At 61.6% G+C, this 18,057-nt stretch overlaps 3 protein-coding genes across 4 annotated transcripts; 1 reads left to right on the top strand and 2 right to left on the bottom strand.

Annotated features, from left to right (window-relative positions):
- Nucleotides 1–1,321: 1,321 nt before the first annotated feature.
- On the bottom strand, nucleotides 1,322–7,923 carry ADIPOR1 (adiponectin receptor 1). Its single transcript, XM_035569160.2, has 7 exons — nucleotides 7,758–7,923; nucleotides 7,032–7,148; nucleotides 6,266–6,437; nucleotides 5,320–5,506; nucleotides 3,974–4,161; nucleotides 2,487–2,680; nucleotides 1,322–2,191 (listed from the first exon to the last, which is right to left on the bottom strand). The coding sequence occupies exons 1-7, from the start codon at nucleotides 7,899–7,901 to the stop codon at nucleotides 2,063–2,065; spliced, it is 1,131 nt and encodes a 376-aa protein (XP_035425053.1). The 5' UTR covers nucleotides 7,902–7,923; the 3' UTR covers nucleotides 1,322–2,062.
- A 1,946-nt stretch (nucleotides 7,924–9,869) lies between these two features.
- On the top strand, nucleotides 9,870–12,577 carry LOC118259550 (tetraspanin-18-like). The gene is made up of 7 exons (XM_050715272.1): nucleotides 9,870–9,926; nucleotides 10,135–10,329; nucleotides 10,856–10,930; nucleotides 11,234–11,332; nucleotides 11,530–11,709; nucleotides 12,012–12,095; nucleotides 12,530–12,577. The coding sequence occupies exons 1-7, from the start codon at nucleotides 9,870–9,872 to the stop codon at nucleotides 12,575–12,577; spliced, it is 738 nt and encodes a 245-aa protein (XP_050571229.1).
- Nucleotides 12,578–13,233: 656 nt separating this feature from the next.
- Nucleotides 13,234–17,901, bottom strand: UBE2T (ubiquitin conjugating enzyme E2 T). Of its 2 annotated transcripts, none has more exons than XM_035569150.2 (7): nucleotides 17,852–17,901; nucleotides 17,045–17,201; nucleotides 16,630–16,699; nucleotides 16,018–16,123; nucleotides 15,644–15,742; nucleotides 15,132–15,215; nucleotides 13,234–13,822 (listed from the first exon to the last, which is right to left on the bottom strand). In XM_035569150.2, exons 2-7 carry the CDS (start codon nucleotides 17,151–17,153, stop codon nucleotides 13,697–13,699), a joined length of 594 nt encoding a protein of 197 aa, XP_035425043.1. In that variant the 5' UTR covers nucleotides 17,154–17,201; nucleotides 17,852–17,901; the 3' UTR covers nucleotides 13,234–13,696. The 2 variants fall into 2 exon arrangements, with proteins under 2 accessions (XP_035425043.1, XP_050571296.1); XM_050715339.1 differs by having other exon boundaries at nucleotides 17,045–17,202; nucleotides 17,845–17,861.
- Nucleotides 17,902–18,057: the final 156 nt, after the last annotated feature.

Below are 18,057 nucleotides of genomic sequence, written 5' to 3'. Positions count from 1 at the left end.
CCCCCAGCCACAGAAGAGGGGGCAAGTCTCCGGTAGTTGAGGGAAAATTACAATCATCGTCAGCGCAGAGCCTCCCCTGGGTAGCCGAAGCTGTGTTAGTCACCAGACGTTTTCCTGTGCTCCCTCTAGGATTAGCGCACCGGGCGTTGTTCAGCTCCGCGTGCCTCCCAGCGGCCGGGCCAGCCTCTGCCCTGCGCCCTGGCTCCAAAGCTCGAGGGTTTCATCCTCTGCCCTGACTCGTGCGGGCGCACTGCCCTCCGGGCTGTGCTGGGCCAGGAGGGGCCGGGGCCGCTGCCCTCGCTGCTGCAGCACTGGCAGCCTGCACGGGGTTTGCTCGCGCTGCACGGGCACAGGAGGGAGGCCGTCGGGCGCTGCTGGGTGTCCCCTGCGCCCGTGGCACCACCGGCCTCTACTGGCTGCCGTCAGGGGCTGGGCACGTGGCGTCTGCTGCTCGTGGACCGTAATTACGCAGCGGCCCGAACATCCTGGGTGGCCTCTCCCAGCAGCGTCTGGGAGCTGGTTCTGGCTGCGCTGGGCACCGGCGTGCGCGGGAGCTGCTGGAGGCTGAGCTGCGGCAGGGGACCAGCTGCCCCCCGCTTTGGGGGGCTCCTTCTGGGCCCTGCCTTTGCTGTCCCCAAAGCCAGGCCCCATCCAGACAGCCCCAAGCGGGGGCACCACACGCACCTACCCGCAGCAGCAGTTCCCCCCCCAGCTGCTGGGGCTGGTGGACAGCAGGAACAGGAGCCGCGGGTGGCACGGGGGCCCTGCGGGCACTCCTCCCTCACCCCGCGTGAGGTGACGGGCTTCAGCTGATCGAGAAGAGCTTTATTCAGCTCAGCTCTTCCCCTCTAATCCCCCGTGACCGTCCGCGCTGGACGGTCACTCGCACGCTCCTGCCCAAGGGCAAGCCCCGATTTGGGGCGCCGTCCTTCACTCCCCGCACGCTAACCGGGTTGCGGCGTCTGTGCTGGCCGGCCGAGAGCCCTTTGCCCTGCAGGGTGAGCTTACGGCTCGCCTCCTTCCCCCGGCGGGCCCACGGAGGGAGGGCAGCAGGTCCCGCTGCCCCGCAGTGCACCACGTGCCCAGGGAAGGGTTTCCTGCCCCCAGCACCCCACTTTCCTGTTTTCTTTCCGCCGGGGCCGTCCTGACTCACCGCAGGCAGGATCCCGCGGCGGGGACGCTCCTGGCGCTTGGCCCTGGCTGCCGGTGAGGGGCCGCGCTCCTGGGGGGGGGTGCTCCCCCCAGAAGCAGCCGACAGCCCCGAGCAGGTTCTTTGCTACAACCACCCCAAAAAACAAAAAAACGAGACCGACACCGCTCGCACGACACTGAACTATTGACCTTTTTATTTCAATCAGCTACAGCAGCTCTACATTCCCCTAAAACACTGTCCTTCCTTCACTACCACAGACAGCGAGGGAGCCGAGTACACTGCGGTGGCAGCAAGTCTTTTTAAAGCTTAGTATTAAATATTAAATAGTCTCTCATTTATGTTTACATTATTTTGTCAAGGAAAACAAAAAAAAAAAAAAAGAAAGGACCATTAAAACTTAATTTACGTGAATCTGTGCCTGTGCCCCGGGCAGCAGCACTGGGGGCCGCAGAGCTGTCCCCAGGAAGGCAGCTCTGCTGCGAGGGGTAATGCAAAATCTCCGGCCCTGGGCCTGGTAGTGCGTGACGGCTCGCTCCGGCGGTGAGCTCGGGAAGGGGGTGCTCGGCTGTGCCGGGAGCGGGGCACCCGCGCCCTCTGCTTTCGGAAATCAGCGTGCCTGGAAAGGTCGGGTGGCCTCGGTGCTGCCAGAACACGGCCTGGAGGAGGCGAGGCCGGAACACCGCGGCGGGGGGGCTGCCAGGGCCGGCGCTGCCTCCCCCTCGGCCCCAACGAAGTGCACGGGGAAGGGGGGTGAGGATTTGGTCGACAGAACTCTGCTAAAGAATGTTTCTTTTTTTTTTTTCTTTAAAAAAAAAAAAAAAACACAACCCAGTTTTGAGTCTTCCTTTGATTTTAGCAAAGACAGAGTTTAAAAAGCACTTAGGAAGCTTGTACTAAAACCAGGCGCTCTCAGAGGAGAGAGTCGTCTGTGCACCCCCCTTCGAGTCCGTAGCGAAACTCCTGCAGGTTCGACACCCCGTAGAAGTGGACGAAGGCTGCAGCCACCACGAGCACGTGGAAGATCTGATGCGACTGGAACTGCGGGGAGGCGAGAAAGCCCTTTGAGCCAGCCCGAAGGGGACAAAGCAGTGCCGGGAAGAACTCCTCCTCCTCCTCCTCCTCCGTGCTCGGGCACCACCCCAGCGCTGTCCCAGGCCGCGCTTTTCCCCCTCGCTGCTCACAGGCCGCGTTTTCTGCCCTGTACTTTAGCCTTGCCCTGCCTTCAGCAGCCATCTAAGGGCCGGCTGCCAGCACGCACCGGGACACCCCCAGCCACGTTCTCGAGGACCCCCACCCTCGATCCCGCTCCCCCCAAAGCCCCCGCTCCACTCACCCAGATGTCGAACTTGCCCGGGAAGAAGCGCTCAGGAATGCGGGCGGCGTAGAGCCCCGCGCCCGTGATGTACATCACGGCCATGAGGAAGAACCAGCCCATCTGGCCGACGGTGGTGGCCTTCACGAACCCTTCGGCGATGGTGAAGTGCATGGTGGGCACCACGCCGCTCAGCCCCAGCCCCAGGAAGACGCCTGCGGCGGAGGGGAGGCAAAAGGGAGGACACTGCTCACCCGTAACGCCGCCTCCCAGTCAAAACCAGTGCTGGCCCCCAGTGCCTGCCGGGCAGAGCTCGCCCTGCGGAGCCGGGGGGGGCCCTTCCGGACAGGGCCGGCCCCCCCGGGGTCGCACCGCGGCCACAGGAGCGCGGGGAGCGTGGCCCCGCCAGCCCTTCCAGGAGCAACGCTGCCGGAGTCATTTATTCGGCGAGGCTGCTCAGAGCCCCGGGGGGGAGGTGCTAATTAGCAGTGCTGGAATTTTCGGATCTCACATCTCGTTAGTTCGGCGGAGAGCAAATGGCACCGCAGCAAGACACCCGTGGGGAGAGGCCGCGGCTTGCGCTGGCAGCAGGAGGGAGCTCCCCCGGCAGCGGGGACGTTCGGCTCAGCCAGCGCCCATTTCGTGCTGGGGGGAGCAGCGCAGCCCTGTCCTGGAGCAGGCAGCAGCGATCTGTGCCACTGCGCGGACACCAGCGCTGCCGGGGGGTAACGGTGGGGCCGGCGCTCGCACCCTGTCCCCTTCTGAGGATCCCAGCACGCTGCGCTGACGGGGGCCGCGCGGCGGCGGCGCTGCTCAGCCCCCAGCTCGGCACCGTCCCTCCCTCGTCACGTAGCGGGGGCGCTGCTACGAGAGGCGCTTTGCTGCAGGACCCCCCGGGAAGAAAAGCACGGGCAGGGGCGTTCCTCCACGCTCACCGCTGCTCAACGAGGCTGCTTTAATCTGGAGGGATCGGTTTCAGAGGCTCAGAGGGGGCCTTGCAGGGCGTGAGCGCGGAGGCAGCCTTGCCCTGGGGCCTCCAGGAAGGCAGGAGGTGCCAGCGCGCAGCTGGCAGGGGACGGGAGGGAATCTCTGCCTCTCTGGGTGAGCTGCGGCTCCACGTTGCCAAACCGCTTCCCGGAGAAGGCGGCTTCGCGCGGCACAGCCCCCGGCCGCCCGGCCGCCACTTACGGGGCTATTTTTACAACGCCTGCTCCAAACCTCGGGCTCGCCGAGTGCCAGGAGGAGCTCGGACCGGCCAGCAGCCGGGCCCTGCTCAGTGGAGGCTCCGAATCTCCAGCGCAACAAGAGGCAGAGGGAGACCTCCCTGCCGCAGAGCAGGGCAGACTCCGGGGGAATTCATTCTGCAGATGCTCGGAGCTCCTCGGGGTACCCTGGAGCCCTGCCCTAGCACGGGGCCCGCAGCACAACACAACGGCTTCCGCCCAAAGCGCCTCCCCGGAGCTCCCTCCCGGGGCTGGGGGCTTGGGATGAGCACAGAGCGCTCCTACCTGCTCGTGTCTGCCGGTGCTTGGGGGTGGCAAACCGGTCCCACTGAGCCACGATGATGGCGGAGATGCCCAGGACGCAGACGATGGAGAGGTAGATGAGTCTTGGCTGCGGGGAGCAGTAGAACGAGTAATAGAGCCAGGGGACGAAGCTCCCCATGATCAGCAGTGCAATTCCTGAATAATCCAACCTGCAGCCGGGGAGCAATGAGAGACACACCGGTGAGCCCCAGAATCCGCCCCGCTCCCGCCTCCTCTTGGCACCCGGTGCCCCCCAGCCTCTGCCTGCACCCAAACGGAGCCACCGCTGCCGGAGAGGCAGCCAAGGCCCCGGGGGTGAAACTGCGCCCAGACAGGAGATGTTCGAGTCTCATCAGCGCAACGTGGGGCAGGAGGAAGGACCTGGGACTTCTGGGGATGCGAGCAGAGCCGGCAGGAGCGCAAAGGACGAACAGCGGCTCGCTGGAGAGGCAGAAAGGGCCCGGAGACGCCGTGCGCTCCAGCCACCGCGACAGGACGCAGCGGGCACGAGCTCTTGGCTGTATGGATTCCGCCGCTACCCTCCCCTGCAAAGTGCTTTCGATCTATCGACCCAAGAACCGTTCGATCGCCAAAGCGCCTCCGCGCGCATTATCCCGGCAGCGCAGCAGCCGTGCGAGGGCCTTCCCCGCTACACGGGGACGTTTCTGCGCGGGGCGCTGCAGCACAGTTTGTCCTGGAGCCACCAGCCCACGGGAGCTCCGGCGTTTGTGCGAAGGAGCTCGGCAAGAAAATGCCCAAGTCAACGCCCTCGACAGACCTGCGTGAGCGAGGCCTCGTTTGGGAGCCTTGCTGCTGCCCTCCCCGCGCCGTGAGGGCTGACGTGAGCTCTGCTCTCAGAGCAGCACCGATCTCAGAGGGAAGCCCTGGCTACCGCCCAGCGTTTCCACTCTGCCGGGAACCGTGTTTGTTTTGCTTCTTTCAATTTGGTTTCGGTCCAAATTGGATCCAACGGAAAGTTTCTGAAAACGTGCAGTAAACCGAAACCCGCTGGGTCCCCACGGCTGCCCGCTGAGACCGGGACCCCTCACCTCGCTGCCCCGAGCGGCACAGAGGCGCAGGGTCCCCCGAGAGCCGCAGCCCCCAGGGGCCCTGTCCTCGCAGACCGCAGTTCCCGAGGAGCTGCCAGATTGAAGGCGCTCAGGCCCAGGGCAGACCATCCAGGATCCGGCTCCTGAACCCCACACGCTGGATCCGGTGAACGCTCCCTTCCCCCAAAACCTTTCGGAGCGCGGCCCTTCCCAAGGGGAAGCGCTGGGAGAAGTGAAAACCTCCCACGAGACCCCATGACCCCGCTCGCGCTGACTCACTTTGAAAAAGTCCGCGAGACCTTCTCGGAGTGACAGTAGACAGTGTGGAAAAGCCAGGAGAAGCTGAGGCACAGCACCGCACCGAGGAAGAACATCCCGAACACCACCTTCTCCTGGAGAGGAGCCATGAAATACATGTTGGGCCGCAGCATGGTCAGGATCCCCAAGCAGAGGAACAACACAAAACCTGCGGGAAACACACCGAACGTCAGGCAGCAGCAGGGGGACCCGGAACACCCCACACGGGGTCCCCACAAGGGACGCGGGGCAGGCCCGGCCCCCTTCCCGCACTCAGTCGGTTCTGGGGGTTCCTCCCTCACAGACGCTGCGCCCTCTTTGTCCGGCAAAGAGCCGGGGGAATCGCGGGCCTGGCTGCGCTCGGCAAGGCAGAACCCGGACCCGTCCTGGGTTCCTGGGGAAAGGTTTTGGGGACGTTGTTCTGCCCAGGACGCGTTTCTCCGTCCCAGGAGCAGAGCGGCTCGCTTGCAGAGCTCAGGCAGAGCCGCCACGCAGCAGCGGCAGCCCAGACACAACCCGAAGGCCTCGGACCTCTGAGTCCCCGTGCAGGCCAGGCCCCTCCGCAGAGCACCTGGGCCCAGCCCCTCCCGCAGCCGGAGGCCACCCGATGCAGTCGCCGGCCCCCGGCGAGCACGGACGAAGCCACCACGCTCAGGCCGTGGCCCCGATGAAAGGGAGCGCCCCGTCCTCCCTTCGCCCTGAGCTCCAGGAAACCTCACAGCCTGCGTGCGCGGGACCGGGCAGGGGTACGTGAGCCTAAACCGGAGGCCCCGGGCACGGAGAGAACGCGGAGCAAGCCCCAAGGCTCGCTGCGGCTGGCCTGCACGCCAGCGGGCCCCCCAAAGCCACCCCGTGGCGCAGGCGTTAGGGCCGAGCACGGCTCCAGCCCCGTGGAAGCTCCGCGCAGCCCCAGGGCTGCCCCAGTCACCCAGGAGGTGCGTCCAGATGTTGCCCGTCTCGGTGTGTATCCGGAAGATGCTCTTGAAGCAGGCTCGGAAGGACGGCATCGGGGGCCGGTGCCCGTGCAGGAGGTAATCGTTGTCCTTCAGCCAGTCGGGCAGCACGTCGTAGGGGATCACGCGCCAGCGCCCTTCCCACACCTGCAACACACCGACCTGCGCTGGTACCGACACGGCCCCGCGGGGCACCTTTGTCGCCTTTACTCACCCCGGGAGCTCGAGTCGCGTGCGGAACGAGCCAGCGAGCCTCCCCTGCAGCCAGGGCTGCCACGGCCCCGCCACTCTCCCCCCGGGAGAGGAAGCTGGGCCTTTGCAACACCCGGCACCCTGTGGGCTCCCTTCCGCCGCCCACATCCTGCAGCGCGCTTCCCCGCGTCCCCCCGGGGGAGCTGGGGACGGTTCCCGCCCCTGCCTTTAACCCTTCGGCGCCCCGAGGCGGGGGCTGCTCTCTGCAGCGGGGAATTCCCTTCCGTTCTGCTCAGGGAAAAGGGAGCCCGGCTGGCACAGAACCGTGCCGAGCTTCAGCCGTTTGCCGCCGCTCGCCGAAACGCGGTGACCACGAGCACAGGCACTGCTCTGCCCGGGGCGGGGTGGAGGCATCCGGCAAAGCCAGCGACAGAATTTGTGATCCCGGTCCCAGGCGGAGACACCGGGGATGCTCCCGAGGTCGCTGCCGGTCCAACGGGGCTGGGGGCAGCCCCAGCTGCCCACCAGGGTCCCCGGCAGCTCTCGTACCTTATACACAAACTCTTCCATCTTCTCCATGGCGTGGTGAGCCTGCAGGGGCAGAGTCAGCACACGAACCACCTCCTCCTCTTCCTCGCGGGCCGCCGGGCACGGCGGGTCCTCGGCCTAGGGGGAGGAACGCCGGGAGGGAACCGCTCCTGCCGCGGGCGCGCGGAGAGCAGCGAGTCCCTTCCGCAAGCACCTGGGGCTTCGTCCCCTCCCGAGGGGTCGGGCAGGACCCACCGGTCACCGCTGCTTACGCAGCGCCGCCCTGCCTCGGCCGCCTCAGGCGGACTAATCCCCGCTTTATCCTTGTTTAAAGGCGGGATTACCGCCGGGGATTTTCATCCTTACAACCAAGAGCCCCCGGGCCCAGCCGGGTCGCCGAGCCCCTGAGCCGGGCGCCCACCGGGACACGCCGCCCGTCCCATCCCGTCCCGGTCCCGGTCCCTTCCGTCCCCCTTTCCCTCCGCATTTCGGGGCTGCGATTCCCAGCCCAAAGCGCCGCCGAACCAAAGGGCGAGGGCAGCTCCTGGGCGCCCCGGGGCACAGCCCGGGCAGCCTCCGGGTGACGAAGCTCCCCGCAGCCCCCGCAGCCCCCGCAGCCCCCCGCAGCCCCCCGCGGCGCCCCGCGCCCTCCGAGCCGCTCACGGGACGAGGGGCAAACGCCCCGGCGGGCCCGGGGCTGTCCCCGGTGGGCGCCCGGCGCGGCCCCCGCGGGGAAGGGCGGCTTACGCTGGGCGGGCCGGCGGCTCCCTGCTCCCCCTTCTCCTCCAGCAGCGGCCCCAGCTCGGCCAGCTCCAGGTGCGCTCTCTCCCGGCCGGCGGCGGCGGCCAGCCCCGTGCCCGGCCCGGCGGCGGCGGCTTTGCGGGACGCCATGGCGGCGGCGGCGGCGGCGAAGCTCCTGGGGGCCGGTGCGGGTCCCTCGGCGTCCTCGTGCCGCCGCGCTGCGGAGGGAACGGAGCGGAGTCAACGGCGCCGGGCCGGGCCTGGCCGGGGCTGAGACCGACGGCACCGGGGGGGGACCGGGGAGAACCGGGGAGGGGTCACGGGGGCTCCGGGACGGCTCCGGGACGGCTCCGGCCGCGCTCAGGGCCCGGACGCCGCCGGCCCCGCGGCGCCGCCCCCCCGCCCGCACTCACCGGCCGCGACAGCCCGCGCAGGGCGGCGGCGGCGGCGGCACCGGAAGCGACGCTGAGGGACCGGGCCGCTTCCGGCAGCGACGCCCCGCCCCACCGGGGGGCCGCGCGGTTCCCGCGCTACGATTGGTTGAGACGGCTGTCCGTCTGCTTCCTGCCCCGCCCCGCCGGCTGCTGCGATTGGGCGAGGCGCCCAGCGGCGAGGGGGGCGCTCTAGCCCGGCGGCGCGTCTCGGCTGCCCCCTGCGGGAGGGGCGGGGGCGGTGCCGGCCCCGGGAGGCCTCGGGGCGGGGGGGGGGGGCGGCGGCGATGTCCCCCTCAGGGCGACGCCGTTTGTGGGGGCACGGAGGCGTTGGGGCTGGAAGGGACCTGCAGGGTCGCCTGCTCCAGCCACCCCCCGTCACCAGTGTCACCCCCTGAACCCTGTCCCCAAGCCCCGGGCCCGACCTCTCCTTGAACACCCCCAGGGACGGGGACCCCACCACCTCCCCGGGCAACCCGTCCCAACGCCTGACCGCTCTTTCTGAGCAGAAATGTCAGAAGTGTCAGAAATGTCTCCTCGGTGGCGTCAATTCCTTCCAAACGGTGTCACCGAAAAGGTGGCACCCTCCCCCATCCCTCCCCAAGCCCTCTCAGGCCTCCTGGGGCTAGAAGGAATTGACAGAAAATTCATGGAGTCATAGAATTCCACATTTAGGCATTCTGTATTTTTTACCACTCCATAACTTTCTGTATATTCTACCATCCCATAAACGCTGCCCCGTTACCACAGCGACGCAGCCCCGAGGGGTGCCCAGGCACGGGACAGGCCCCGTCCGTGCTCCCGTGCTCCCTGTCCCTCTGTCCCTCCGTCCCCGGCCGCCCCAAGCACCAAAAGGCGTCGAGGGCTCCTCTGGCGGCTCGGCCCCAGCACTAATTGTCGCCGAGGTCGTCCCCTGGCTGTTGTGGCCGGCTCGTCTTTCCCCGCCGGCCAGGGACAGGTTTAATTACCCCCGCTAATGGCAGCCCGGGAGCGGAGACTCCCCTCGGCCCGCCGCCACGCCAGCGGCTCCTGTTCCCCATCAATTATTCACGGCTCCGCTTTGGGCAGGGGTTTCTCGGGGCTGCTCGGGGGGGATTTTCCAACCTTTCTGGTGTTAAGGAGCCGCCGCAGGTCCCGGAGCTGGTTGGAGGTGCCGGGGCCACCGCTGTCCCCATGGGGTGAGTGGTGCTGGGTTTGGAGGGGACGCGGGGCGCAAACATTTTGGGGGAGCAGGGGACGGCCCGAGGGAGCCTGCTGGAGGCTCTGGGGTGGGGTTTTTTGGGCTCCAGACCTCATCCACTGCAGCCCCATGGGGGCTCAAGGGCCCTCAGGCTCCCAGCAGCAGCTGGGGAAGGGCAAACCCTCTCCATGCCTAGGGCTGTTGCTGTCCCAGGTCCTTGCGGCACTTGGCTGCTGCTTGCCCCACAGGCAGAGCCATCCATCGCTCCCCTGACCTGATCTGGAGGGTGTGGGGGGAAACTTGCCGGGAACAGGTTTCCTCTCTCAGCACTGGTCCCTCTCTGTCCCTTCTGTGGCCGTGTGCTGGACCACCCCGAGTCCCACTGCAACCGGGGTGCGGGACAGGTCGGGGCTGGCTGGGGCCAGGGCTCAGCTCCCCCCTCTGCAGGGACAAACGCTGCCGTCCTGCTGCCGTCTGCCTGCAGAACCCCGTCCCCTCGGCGTCCCCATGGGTGTCTTGAGCTGCGTGAAGTACCTGATGTTCATCTTCAACGTGCTGGTGTTTGTGAGTCCCCCCGGGCCCGGCGGGATGGAGAGGTGCAGGGGAGCCGGCCGGTCCCACCCGTGATGTGAGGCTGTGGTCACCGACAGGCTCCGGGGAGGGGTGGCACCGCTCCGAGGGATGGGACCCCAGCAGGGGTTGGAGCATCCTCAGTCCCCGTGAGGTGCCCGGGGCTGGTCGCCGTGCCCTGTGACCGCGGTGTGTCCCGCAGGCCGGGGGGACGTGCCTGGTGGGCGTCGGGGTCTGGGTGGCCGTGGACCCGGCTGGTTTCCAGGACATCGTGGCCGCCAAGCCTGTGCTGAGCGCGGGCGCCTACCTGCTGCTGGCCGTGGGCATCGCCCTCTCGCTGCTGGGCTTCCTGGGGTGCTGCGGGGCCCTGCGCCGGAGCCGGCTCCTGCTGCTGGTGGTGAGTGAGGGGAGAGGTGGGAAGAGCTGGGGGACGCAGGGCTGTGGGATGCGGGGTGTCCCCAAAGGAGCCACAAGACCCATCCTGGCCCTGTCAGCCCTCAACACACACCCCAATCCAGTTCCCACGTTGTGAGACTTTGAATTTAAAGGCCAGAGGATTTAATAAAGCACTGGGTGGGATCTTTTCTCGCTGAAGCCAGTGGCTTGTCCCACAGGGCCTTTCTGAGCCTCTTCCCTCAATGGCAAGAGCTAGAAACCCCTTTCTGAGCGCAGGCACGATAATTTCTTTGGCATCCCCAGACCCTGGCAGGCAGTGCTTGTTTTTAATGTTCTGCCTGACAGCTGCGGTGCTCAGAGATGTCGTGCCCGTCCCCGAGAACTGCATGCTTGTCTCCTGTATCCCCCCTGTCCCCCGATCCCAGGGATGTGCGCGGGCAGGGAGAGCTGCAGGGGAGGGAGGAGCAGGAGCGAGCTGCAGACGGACTCAGGCTGCCCTCTGACTCCTCTGTCCTGCTGCCTTCCAGTTCTTCGTCCTCGTCAGCCTCGTCTTTGTCACACAGCTGGTCGGGGCTGTGCTCTTCCTGGTGCACTGGAAACAGGTATTGTCCCTGCGCCCTGCCGCAGCGCCCAGCCGCTCTCCTCCCTCCATCATGCCACCGATCATGGCCCTGGGTCCCTCAGCAACCAACTGGGGACAGGGACGGTGCAGGGTCGTCCTCCTCACCCTCACCTTCATCACCAGCACGCGGAGCAAGCCTGAGCCCAGCTGGCCCTACCACACGGAGGGGCTGTGTCCCTCTGCCCCCGTGAGCTGGTGGCACTGGGTGGTTGATGGCGGGTGTGCGGTGACTCCGTGCCTGGGACTGGTCCTGGGATGCTCACGGGTGGCGCTGACCCCACAGATCCGGCCAGAGCTCTTCCTGTCTGAGCTGCAGAGGAACTACCGCGGGGATGAGGACGCCGAGGTCTTCTCTGTGGCCTGGAACACCCTCATGGTCATGGTGAGTGGGGAAGCTCCTGCTGGGATGTGGAGCACCCATGGGCCCCGCTCAGGGTGACTGTGACCACAGGGGGAGTTCTCATGGGCCCCAGTCAGACTGCAGGCGGCATGCTGAGCTGTTCCCCTCCCTCTATTGCTTCCCCAAGCAAAGTCCCTGCATTTTGACAGCACGTTGATGGCGTTTCCTTTCCATTTCAGTTCTCCTGTTGTGGCGTTTTAGGGCCTGAAGACTTTGGGAATGGCTCCCGGTTCCAGGAGCTGCATCCGGGGACGCCCTGGCCGCAGGCGTGCTGTGCCCGGGACGGGCTCCTGCAGGCAGGCGAGCTGCTGGGCTGGGAGCAGTGCCGGGAGAGGAGCCCTGGCTACATCCACGAGCAGGTAGGGCTGCACGGGCACCCGCCCTGCGCTGCCAGGCCCTGCCACATCCCTGCTGTCCCCAGCACATCTCAGGCTCTTGCCTGTGGGGAACAGCACCCTCTGCCCCAAGCACTGAAGTGGGGACAGGACCCGAGGCACTGCTGTACCGTGGTTCTGCACAGTGGTACCCCCCCAAACCCACTGCTCACCCTGCCCCACCACGGTGCCCCCGACCCGTCCCAACCTCCCCAGCCCTCGGTCTTCCTTTGAGCTCCCTGCAGTGAAGCCCAAGGGATGCCTCCAACATCTCCCCTCCCGCCCAGGGCTGCTTCCCCACCTTCGGCAGGACCTTGCAGAATTACATCTCCGTCCCCGGGACGTGCAGCTTGGCCGTGCTGGGCATCGAGGTACGGCGCAGGGGCTGGGGGGCACAAGGCAGGCAGCAGGTCACCCCGCACGGGTGCTCTTTTTGCCAGGAGGGAAGGGGATGGGGCTTTGTGTGATGAGACCACAGGCAGGCTCAGGCTGCCCCCCCGGCCTCTGGTTGTCACGATCACACCCAGAAAGGTGCACACAGGAGCGTAAAGCCAACCTCCCACCCGCTGCGGATGAGATGGGTTGAGGGAGCGAGGTTTATTTTGCTCCTGCAGGCCCAGGAGAGGAGGAGCGCTGCTCAGCATTCCTCCGTGCAGCACGGGGCAGCCCCTGGTAGGTCACAGCCCCCCTGGTGCCTGGCTGGACCAGGAGCAGGACACCGAACCCTTTAGCGTCCAGGCGCTCAGATTCCACCCAGGTGCTGCTGCGGCAGGGAGTTAACCTGCTCTGTCTCCTTTCGTTTCAGATCTTTGCCATGTTCTTTGCCTTTTGCCTTTACTACAACTTCGACTGAGCAGGCCACTGGGAGCAGCGCTCCCGGCCACTGCCAGTGCAGCAGAGATGAGCCGAGGGCTTTGGAAACAGCAGCAGGCAAGGATGCTCCATTTTCTTGCATATCACAGCCCAGCTCTATAGTTCAGGAGCTTTGCTGAGTCCTGTGTCTGCTCCAGGGGGCAAATAAGAATGACCTGGCTCACTTGTCCTGGAGCAGGGACAGGACACGGGTCAAATTCTTTACCCCCAAACATGCAGAGCAGGAGCCTGAGCTTCGGACTTGGTCACGCTGCAATCTGCCAGTAAAATAGCTGTGATGACGTGGGGTCCTGCCCCCAACATCTTCTGATCTGCTGTACCACCAAAAATTACTATGTGGGTCAGGATAGCACAGTCCTCCTTCCTCTCAACACTCGCAGCCTCACTGCCCTGTCCCACACACGCCTTTCTTCCACATCCTGCCCCCTCCCACACCTCTGAGTCCCCTTTTGGATTTTCTCCATCCTCAGCACTCAGCTGGTGCTTTTTGCTATCCAGCCCCTGGAGACACAACAGCACCTAGACTCGTTCCACAACCCAGCTCGTGTTAAATGGTGTAAACTGCAACTGGAACGTCGCATGCTGCTCTAAAGAGACAGAGTTTTAAGACGTAGAAGTTTAGAACTTAAATTACTGAGGTATCCTTTAGTAACCTTTATTTTACAAGGCAAATGAAGCCTTCACTAGAGAAGGATTTCCACAGTTTAACACTGCAAACTAGTTCTAGTATGTGTCTGTTGCTCAGCTTTTGGTCGCTGTACATTTTGAGGCAAGGACAGCGAAACAGAAACAGTCTTTAGTGCTGTTTGCATTCGTTTGAGAGAAAGCTGGTAGTCGGAAGCAGCACTGGTACTTCCAATTGTCATTTTCTTCAGAATACTCTGAAACCCCAAAACAAAATGTAAGCCTCAGGGAAAAAAAAAAAGGTAAATAGAAGCTTTATATTTTATTTATAAAATAGAACTTCTGACAGAAAAGCACCTAGAAAATAGAAAAACAAAGCCTGCTACTATTAATATTAAAATATTTAGCTATACCTGTGTAAAGAAAAAAAGACAGCGAAAACAAAATTGACAGCCACACCAGAAACAAAAATCACTTAAGACTCCAGGCGAGATTTCTTCTCCTTCTTGGTGATATTACTCCCTTTTCTTTTCAGCATGATAGATTCACTGGTGGTACTTGTTTCACTCTGGTTTGTTTTCTCTTCTAAAGTCTTGGAAGCCTGTGATTACACAAGAAATAAAAGTAACAGCCGTGAATAATTCAGTTGTATAAGCTATTAGTGCTGTTGTGTGTTCCCAGCCCTGTGTGTGCGTAAACACGTACGCAACTTGGAACACCCTGCCCTCCGAGTATATCAGAACTGACTGCGCTCCCTGCTTTTATACACTGACCCTCAGCTGTCCTGTTCCCGTTGCTGGAAACTGTGTGAAGAGGGGAGTGACAGGAGAACAGAATAACGACTGTACCCAGAAGTGCCACACACACGCGTAAGCGTGCATGAGCTCTCCATGGAGCCAGGTAAGGGAGATGGCCCAAAACATAACTGATTTTTGGAACAGGTTTAATCTGCTTAAATGCAATTTCTTTTTACGCATCTCATCTGCGAGATAGGTCAGGGTGCAGACCAGAGGCAGGAAGACAGGAAATGTGATGGCAGAAAAATGCTCCACCAAGGGTTTGGGAGACCAGTCAGTGCCAGAGAACACGTGCAGAAGATGGACAACAGGCTTAGCTGAGCATAAGGCACAACCATGGCAGAACGTGGAGTTTGGTAGGAACAGAGCTGAGGCAGAAACGGGGCAGCAGAATCCCAGATTATTATTTTTTTTTAATCAGTCTTACTCATCCTTCATACTTCTTGAGAAACAATGCAATTATTTGTGACCGAACACATCATTGACTTTGGAGGAGTGATAGTTTTTCCTCCACACAACCGGTCCGCCTTTAAGTTGTGGTCATGCAAACACCTGTCAGAGGACTGGGTTCTCCCAGGGAGACAGAAACCCCAGCTGGCAGGTCCGGGGAACAGAAACACCGCTTCACCTCTCAGTGGCCAAAGGCAGCAGCTCCACCTGCTGTGCTTACAGGTGCTGCACCTCAGCTACTCTCAGCTTGTTGGGAACATCACACAGAAAAAGAGAGCGCTGCCTTTGGTTACTCAAACTTCCTGAAAGACTAATACAAAGAAGACATTGTACAAATGCCACCCTTCTCTAATCAATGGCTGCACCAGTCATAAGCAAGGATCCCTCCCAGCAGAGAGCAAGGGGTAGAAGTGAGACTCCACCTTCCTGCTCCATCATCCACAGACTTCAGGGCTGATATTTTCACTAACTACAGCAGATATTACAAAGTGAATCTAATAAAGAAATTATAATTAAATAGACTTCCAAGACAGAAAAAAAGGGGAGGAAAGAAAGCAAGCTACCAAGGACAGCCTTGCCAAGTAATCGTGAAAGGCAAATTGAGACAAGGACTGTTCACAAAAACCAAGCTACACAACTGAAAGAAGAGAGCACATTTCTTACCCTCTTTTGCTGGCTTGCATATTTCTCAGTCCACTCCTTGGCATTTATCAAGAACAGTTGCTTATTGTACTTGTACTCTGAGGACTAAATGTAATGAGAAAGACAGATTTGATTTAATATTAACACTGAGAAGCTGAGACTAAACACTAGGGGTTTGTTAACTCCTCTAGGAGTCCTGGCGTTAGGACTCCTCAAACCAGACCCAACCTGCTACAAGCATGTGGCATAAAGCATAAACTCATTTTGCTTGAAGAACACACACTGCTGTTTGTACGGGGAAGCCTGAAGACAAGACCTTCTCCATCTCTTTTCCACTGCTGCCAAAAAGCCCGTACAGCACGCCCCAGCTGCTCCAGAGAAACACCGCCATGCCCCAGGCCTGATCCCCAGCTGTACTGCTCTGTAATCCCCCAGCGCGTTAATCCTGAGCGAGTGAAGTGGAAGCACAGCCTGAATCTAATGCTCTGTTCCACCCCAGCCTGTGCCCGCGGCCACAAGAGGAGCTCACGTACTATGTCTGCCATGAGAGGGTCGTCAGGGTTGGGCTCCGCCATCAGCAGCTGTATGGAGGTGAGCAGCGTGGAGATGTTCAGGGAAGGCCTCCATGCGCCCTGCAAGGGAAGAGGGTGAGGGAAGCAGTTAAAGAAACCTACACGCAGGCAGCCTAGAAAAAGCTCAGGACTTAGAGCGTTCAGATCCACATGGAAAACACCCGACGTCCTAGTCTCTAACCAAAGGAGAGGCCACACAAAAACTCTACTGCTGTGCTCCTGTGTAAATAAGTCAGCAGCAAACAGACATTTAATAAGGCTTTTACAAGAAAAAGATAAGGAGTTCATTATTCTCCTCAGGCTCACTTACCCATGCCCAAGCAGTGCTACCTTACCTTTGGTGGTAACTTAAGAACGTCCAGGCAAATCCTTCCAGCAGAGTCAATGTTAGGATGATAGATAGGGGTCAGAAAGCGAATCTTTGGGGGCTCAAATGGGTATCTTTAAGAGATAAGCGTTAAGAAACAAAAAGTTATTTTTGTATTTGTTCTCTGGTTGCTTCATCACCCAGGAAATGCCATTATTTCCTCCTCCCAGGCATTTACTAAGTGAAGTTCTTTCCCAACAACTTTTGGGGCAAGCAGTGCCCTGCCTTTGATGCTTTCAGCTGTGTTTGATTAGCACTTCCCTGCACAGCTTTCCACAAAGAATCAAACATGTTAGGAAGCTTTCTACTCAGAATGAGCTACTTTCCAGAAAGCTTTGAGACAAACATAGAAATCCTGTTAAAGTGCTTTTAGGTTGTTTAACACACATCTCAGGATGTCCTGTATGAAATAAGTCATTCAGCCAGCAGAAATAACAATTACATTCCATAAGTGAAGGGTTTGTTTAAAGATAATCAACAACATTCTTCATGAGGAGGCTGAAGGACAGACCTTCTATCAAACCTATCGGTTAAATTATATCAGAAATGCCTCACCAGCTAGAGGTCATTGCTCACTTACCTTTCAGGAACAACTATCTCCAGGTTGAATATTCCTTTCTCATATGGTGTGTCTGCAGCTCCTAAAATTTCTTTAAAAAAAAAAGAATATTGAAACATAAGCATTACATTCAAAATCACCTGAATTTATCCAACAATCCCCACATATCACCCACAGTTGTATAACTCTAGCACCGCTCAAATCCCTGAATTAAAAGCTGCCACGTTACTCGAGACCTGTTCCACCCCCGTTCCATCCAAACGGCTGCCAGATCCAACAAGCAAGAGATATAAGCTAAAGGAACACCAGAAGAAGAACCTAAGCTTTTTTCCCGGAATTCCACAGGTACATACGTGCCACCCAGCGAATCCAAACCTAGCCGCAAATTCTAACGCATCCCTCACTTAACGAGCAGCCCCAGCACAGGGGTACGTACGTGCCCGGAGGTCGTCCAGGCGGCTCCCGCTTTGCCAGCAGGTGATGCCAGGAGGGGGCTCTGTGCTCAGGAGGGAAAGTTCCCTCTTCAGCCGCGATGCTCGTTGCATCGTGCTGAAATCCCGAGAGAGTGAATTTTATTGCTGCCAAAGCCGGTCCTTCAGGAAGAGAATCACGGAATCGTTAGGGTTGGAAGAGACCTCCAGGATCACCTGGTCCAACCACCCCCTGCCACCAGCACCCCCTGAACCCTGTCCCCGAGCCCCGGGCCCGACCTCTCCTTGAGCACCCCCAGGGACGGGGACTCCACCACCTCCCTGGGCAACCCGTCCCAACGCCTGACCGCTCTTTCTGAGCGGAAATGTCTCCTCATTTCCCACCCGAACCTCCCCTGGCCCAACTCGAGGCCGTTCCCTCAGGCCCTATCACAGTTACCTGCGAGAAGAGGCCGACCCCCAGCTCCCCACCCCTTCCCCTCAGGTGGCTGCAGAGGGCAGCGAGCTCTGCCCCGAGCCTCCTCTCCCCCACACCGAACACCCCCAGGAGCCCCCCAGCCTCCCCTCCCCCGGCCCGGCTCCGGGCCGCCCCCACGTTAATTGCTTACCCCTAAATTAACCGCGTGCCCCCCACGTTAACCGTTTGCCCCCCAAAGTGCCCGCCTGCCCCCCCCCCCAAGCTAACGGCTCCCCCCCCTCAGCCCCTCTGCCCCCTCCCAGCCTCCTCTCGCAGCCCCTCAGAGCCCCCTCCCCTAACCGAGGCCCGCCGGGACCCCCCCAAATCGCCGCCCCCCCCCCCCCCCCCCGCTCGCCTCAGCGGGAAGCAGCGCGCGGCGCGGGCGGAGGGGGGGCGGAGGCGGGGGGCGGGACATCCCCCGTCGCCTAGCAACGCCGGGAGACGCTGCCGGGAGGCCCCGCCCCTCGGGCCAAACCGCGGGCGCTGACTGGGCGCCGCCTAGCCGCGCCCCCTCGTTCGAATTCGAAGGGGAGGAGCGCTGCGATTGGAGGAGCCCCGCGG

The sequence above is a fragment of the Cygnus atratus genome, chromosome 24 (genome assembly GCF_013377495.2).
Source record: "Cygnus atratus isolate AKBS03 ecotype Queensland, Australia chromosome 24, CAtr_DNAZoo_HiC_assembly, whole genome shotgun sequence".
In the NCBI taxonomy this organism is placed as follows: Eukaryota; Metazoa; Chordata; class Aves; order Anseriformes; family Anatidae; genus Cygnus; species Cygnus atratus.
The sequence above is the reverse complement of the archived record's forward strand: the minus strand, read 5'-3'. Positions and strand labels throughout refer to the sequence as shown.